Source organism: Anopheles marshallii, chromosome X, assembly GCF_943734725.1.
Source record: "Anopheles marshallii chromosome X, idAnoMarsDA_429_01, whole genome shotgun sequence".
Taxonomy (NCBI): domain Eukaryota; kingdom Metazoa; phylum Arthropoda; class Insecta; order Diptera; family Culicidae; genus Anopheles; species Anopheles marshallii.
The window spans coordinates 17589717-17595483 of record NC_071325.1 but is presented as its reverse complement, the minus strand read 5'-3'; the positions used below and the strand labels follow the sequence as shown (position 1 = coordinate 17595483).

General features: G+C 40.7%; 1 protein-coding gene across 1 annotated transcript; it reads right to left on the bottom strand.

The window, feature by feature from the left end:
* Positions 1 to 1494: 1494 nt before the first annotated feature.
* Positions 1495 to 5283, bottom strand: LOC128711007 (uncharacterized). Its single transcript, XM_053805876.1, has 3 exons — positions 3430 to 5283; positions 2624 to 2844; positions 1495 to 1585 (listed from the first exon to the last, which is right to left on the bottom strand). The coding sequence occupies exons 1-3, from the start codon at positions 5281 to 5283 to the stop codon at positions 1495 to 1497; spliced, it is 2166 nt and encodes a 721-aa protein (XP_053661851.1).
* Between the last annotated feature and the right edge of the window lie 484 nt (positions 5284 to 5767).

Below are 5767 nucleotides of genomic sequence, written 5' to 3'. Positions count from 1 at the left end.
AGTCCGGATTATAATCCTTCAGACATCATTAAACCTAAAGATATTATCAGAATAATCAAAAATATTATAAGTAAAAATTCCACCGGCATAGACCAAATAAACATTAAAATGATAAAACATCTTCCTAAAAATATAATTATCTTATTAAATTTCATAATGAATAGCGCACTTAAGCTAGGTTACTTTCCAAGTAGTTGGAAAATGGCAAAAGTGGTCACAATTCCAAAAATTGGAAAAGGCTTGAGTATTGCCTCAAATTACCGACCAATTCTACTACTTAGTTGCCTAGGAAAGCTGTTCGAAAAGATCATCGCCAAAAATTCGAGAGACCGAGACCATGTAGAAACATTTAATATAATACCAATCGCTCAATTTGGTTTTCAACCCGGGTTATCAACTACTCATCAATTAGAAAGATTAAAAACTTACATAATACATAATATAAACGTTAAGAAACCCACAGGTCTAGTATTACTCGATACAGAAAAGGCGTTCGAAACTATATAGTTTAATGGTCTAATTGCCAAACTTATCAAACTGCGTTTTTCCAACTATTTATTCTATATAATAAGAAATTTCATTATAAATTGAAATAACAAAGTAAACATTAACTCAGCCACTTCGGAATCATACTCCCCTTGTGCCGGGGTGTCTCAAAGAGGCGTTATTTCTCCGTTATTATTTAATATACTAGTTAATCGGCCCGGTTACAGGGCTACGCAAAGCAAACTTCATGGCATACGCAAATTCGGAGGTTCACGCCATGGTGTTCAATCATTTTTTATGCGATTTAAAGGATATTTAACGTAATACTCCTTTATAAATGGCTTCTTCTCGTTCGTTCTTCAGGTTAAATTTAACTTTATTTACTTCTTGACAAACAGACAGATGGAAGAAATAAAGTGTTAAAGTTTGCTTTGTTGTAAAATCTATTGTGAAGGTAATGGAATACTTTTCTATTTCTATAAATATTCCGTTTTCTTTCTTTTTTATAAAGAGAAATGCACCTAAATGGCCTAATAAGACATCCAGGGTTGTGTGGGACTCGATCCCACTAAAACTATTTCTGTCGCTCGCAGGCACTTTATATCAGTTAACGGAGAACCGTACCGGTTCTGACATTGACTAAAACCAACACCAAAGCTGATTAATTCGTTTAAGTATGAATGTGAATTTCTCTAGCAAACTTACCTGTTTTTGAATTGAGCAGAAATATGTATCAACGAATGAAAATATCTATGTTCTATACGTTTCACAGCAAACAATTGATTTGCCAATAATCTATGTAAGGTAATAAGTAGAACACCACGATGAGGATCACACAGAGCGGATCTGTTTTGCCACTTTATTCGTCAAGCTCCTGTAAGCGACTCCCTCCCTGAACCGCTATCCTTTTTTTTTTTATAGATTTCACAATTTCTCTTTCTCTTTTAGTCCGCCACGACACTCACACCACACGGCTTCTCCTGACTGCCACTTTCGTCCCGAAAGAACTCACTCTTCCTCGTTGTCTAACTGATAGATTTTCATGTGACTAGCCGCAGTAGTTGTTATATTGGGCCCTTCACCTGTTATTTTCTCTACCCTGTAACGATCATTTGACATACTTTCTAGAACTTTATATGGACCTATAAACTTGGTGGCACATTTTTGCCCTGGGTTGAACTGTGTTCTTTGTATTAGTACAATATCTCCGTTTCGATATTTACGTGCCTTTCTTGCTCTCAAATCATACGACCTTTTTTGTTCTACCTGAGCCTTCTCAATGCATGCTCTTGCTTCTGCTCTAATAGCATTACGTTCTTCATTAAACCGTGCCAAACGAATTTCTTCCATTAGCTCTGATATTTGTAAATCATGTGTGTTTCGCATTTTGACTCCAAACATTGCCTCAAATGGCGTTATTTTTGTGCTTTGATGCATGTTACCGTTGATCCATTTTTGTACAGTACCGATATGCTTATACCACTTCCGAGGGTCATTCACACTAATCTTCGTTAACAATGTCAAAATTACTTGATTCGTTCTCTCTACCTGCCCGTTCCCACGCGGGATACCCGTTGCAATCTCGACATGTTCAATATTTTCATCTTGGCAGTATTGCTTGAAACTATTAGAGGTGAAAGCACTTCCCTTGTCACTAACTATTCTCCTTGGATTCCCGAAGAACTCACTCTGATTTCTTAGACGCTGAATCACCTCTTGAGCTGCTGTAGTCTTCGTTGGATAGATCCAAACATACTTAGCAAATGCGTCGACCACAACAAATAAATATTTGTATAGTTTATTTGTTGCCTCTATTGGTCCAACATGATCAACGTGGTAGGTATCGAAAGGTACGTCTCCTTTTGCTATTGGATTTAATAATCCATCACGCTTGCCTCGTTTTCGTTCTGCTAACAAACAAGTTACACAACATTCTACTTTTTTCTTGATTTTCTCAGTTAGGTTTGGGATGTAATAGTTCTGACTAATAACATCCTCTAATTTTCTTACACCGAAATGACCATTCTCATGAACTTTTCTGATTATTTCTCCCTGCATATCGGTAGGTACCACGACCACCTCTCGTCCGTTAACAAATTTCATCAATAATTCCCCGTTCATACAATAGTCGTCATACGATTGCGTCTTCACCAATTCACGGATAGCTCGAATGCGGTCATCTCTCTGCTGAGCGGTAATCATCATCTCGATGAGCGGGTCACTGGTCACTACCATCACCGGCGCTCTGCTTAATGCATCGACCTGTCTCATTGCCGTACCTGGCCGATGCACTATGGTGTACTCGTATTCCTCCAGTATCAACGCCCATCGGGAAACGCGTGCCGACAGTTCCTTCGCCTTGAATGTGTGTTGGAACGCCGAACAATCAGTCACGATTTTGAACGTAATTCCGAGTAAATATACCCGAAACTTTTGTACTGCTCGCATCACTGCTAACACTTCCAAATGATAAGCGCTATAGTTCTTTTCCGCACTCGACGTTTGCTGGCTCATGTAGCATACGGGGTGAAGTTGACCATCATCACCCTTTTGCAGTAACATAGCCCCGAAGCCTTCTTTACACGCATCCGTATGAACTTCTGTTTCTGCATTCTGATTGTAAATGCTCAACACCGGACTTGAAACCAAATATTTCTTCAATTGTTCAAAACATTCACGATGTTTTTCACGGAATTCATAATCAACGTTCTTACGCAGTAGGTCCGTTAGTGGTTTCGAGATCAACGCATATCTTTCAATGAATTTACGAAAGTAACCGGTCAATCCTAAGAATCGTTGAAGTTCTTTCGCATTTTTAGGTATCGGAAAGAAATTAACCGATTTTATTTTGCTAGGTGCTATGCGATAAACACCGTTTTGAATCACATAACCTAAATATTCCACTTCACTTTTCAGGAATTGTGATTTCGTCCAATTAAATACAATTCCGCTGCGTTTTGCTACACTCAGCAAATCCTTCAACGTTTCTATGTTTTCCTTTGCGTCACTACTAGCGATGATCACATCATCCACATACACCATTATTCTATTACCCTTGATTAGTTCCTGGAACGCGTTCGCTATGAACCTACCGAAAACAGCTGGACTATTACAAAAACCAAACGGTGCCCTCAGGAACTCGTACTGACCCGTGTGTGTTACAAACGCGGTATACTTCCGACTCGACTGTTCGATCGGCACGTGAAAAAACGAGTTTTTCAGATCCAGCGTTGTAAACACCTTCGCCGCTTGAAGTTGGTCGATTTGATCTTCCATGTTGCGCATTGGGAAACAATCCTTTCTAACTTTTCGATTTAATTCGCGGTAGTCCACACAAACTCTCATAGAACCATCTTTCTTGCGAGCCAGAACGACTGGACTTGCATAGTCACTATCACTTTCTTGTATGATGTTTCCCTTCAACCACTCAAACAGAGTGTTTTCTATCACTTTTTTTTCTTTTGGAGCGAACCGGCGAGGAGTCGTACGGATCGGAGTATCATCCTCCACAATAATCTTCATTTCTACTACACTGGTTACCTCCTTTACTGGTTCATATTCATCGATTAGACTTTTCACGGTATTGTAATAGCGAGGTGGTACATCGATATCACCTTCCGTGGAACCAATTGCCATTACACTGTTTTCTTCTTTTGGTACTATCTTCACGCCTTCTGTGGTCACTATAGCACCGAAATGTTCTAGCGACGCTCTTCCCAAAATTGCTTCATATGGCATGGTCTGATCTGGGACGACATGAAACGTTAGACCCTCACACCCAACACCATCGATCGTCATGTTGACGATCGCTGTTCCATATGCTTTTGTTGTCTTTCCCCCGAAGCCGGTAAGAACCATCGTGGTTGGCGAGAGTTTTGGAGACCCAATTCTTAGATACGCCTGAACCGATAGTATATTTGGAAGACAACCGCTGTCGAACAAAGCATTGAATTCTATATTCTCGATAGCGATAACAATAGTGCTATCTTTTTGCGCACCTTCTAGATTAACGTTCGAGTTTTCGTTCTTTACATTTCGCTTCACACACTCTTTCGCTAAGTGTCCGAACGTGTCGCACACGAAACATTTCAGACCTCTCTTCTCCGTATTTCTTTTGTCCTTACACTCAGACGCCCGATGCCCCACAATACCACATTGGAAGCATTTCGGTCCTTTGTCCTTGGTTGGACACTCGGCCAGCTTGTGTTCGATACTACCACAATTGAAACAATGATGCTTCTCTGTTGCTCTATAAGACTTATTCGATAGTTTCTTCCTATCGTCTGCCTTTTTGTTGGCTCTTTCCATGTAATCCAGCTTGCTTTTCAACGTGTCGAGATCTTTTGCTTCGTATAATGACGCACGTTCCCTTGCGTCTGCGGTCGCTCCGTCCGCAATATACTCACACAGACTCACTTCGTCCAACTTCACGACCTGAGCAATTCGCTGCATTGCGTATGTATATTCTAGCATTGTTTCCTTTTCCTTCTTTCGTCTGGCCGCTAACTCTCTGTGCACGTCACTTGCACACACTATCTTTCCAAATTCCCGAATCAGCGCATCGCGCAACGTGGTATAAGACGTTATTCCACACTGCGTTTGAATAAAACTGCGTGCGGTCCCCGTTAGTTTTTTTCGACACATGACGAATTTCTGATCATCTGTCCACTTCACCATTTTCGCTATGTCCTCGAACTCGCGAATCCATAATTTCACGTCCTTCTTTACATCGTCCCCATACGCATCTTTTGCTTCTTCAACATCACGAAACGAGTATACGCGCTTATCGTCTCTCATTTCCACGCACTGTTCCGATGACTTTGATGATCGTCATCTTGATTTTATCATCGCTTTCCGTGTCCTCAAAAACTGTCTCGTTTGCTTCCTCTTTAGCGTCGTGCTCAACAATGCTCTTGGCCAGTTCCTCTTTGGTGCCAGTCGTAGACAATCCACGTGATTCGCATTGTTTTACGATGCCGGTGCGAGTAAAGTCACTCACCAATTCCGCGATCTTTTCTGTAGGATCCATGATGTGTCACTACTGCGTACAACTGACAACAAAACTACGCAACACTTTAACAACTTTCCAACAAATCCACACAATTTGTGAAATAGTTCAACGTCTCTCCAACTTGTTCAACAACTTTTACAACTTAATCACGACGATGTACTTCACATCATCCAAACCAAATCACATCCCGGTTGAGCCCCCATGTAAAGTAATGAGTAGAACACCACGATGAGGATCACTCAGAGCGGATCTGTTTTGCCACTTTATTCG

Excerpts from the sequence above, each read along its gene's own strand:
- LOC128711007 (XM_053805876.1), bottom strand. The coding sequence starts at position 5,283 with ATGAGAGACGATAAGCGCGTATACTCGTTTCGTGATGTTGAAGAAGCA. Across the intron at positions 2,845-3,429 it reads TAGCAAAACGCAGCGGAATT|GCGAAGGAACTGTCGGCACG; the intron begins GTATTTAATTGG and ends CACACATTCAAG. Across the intron at positions 1,586-2,623 it reads GAATTGGTGAAGACGCAATC|GGTAGAGAAAATAACAGGTG; the intron begins GTATGACGACTA and ends TGATCGTTACAG.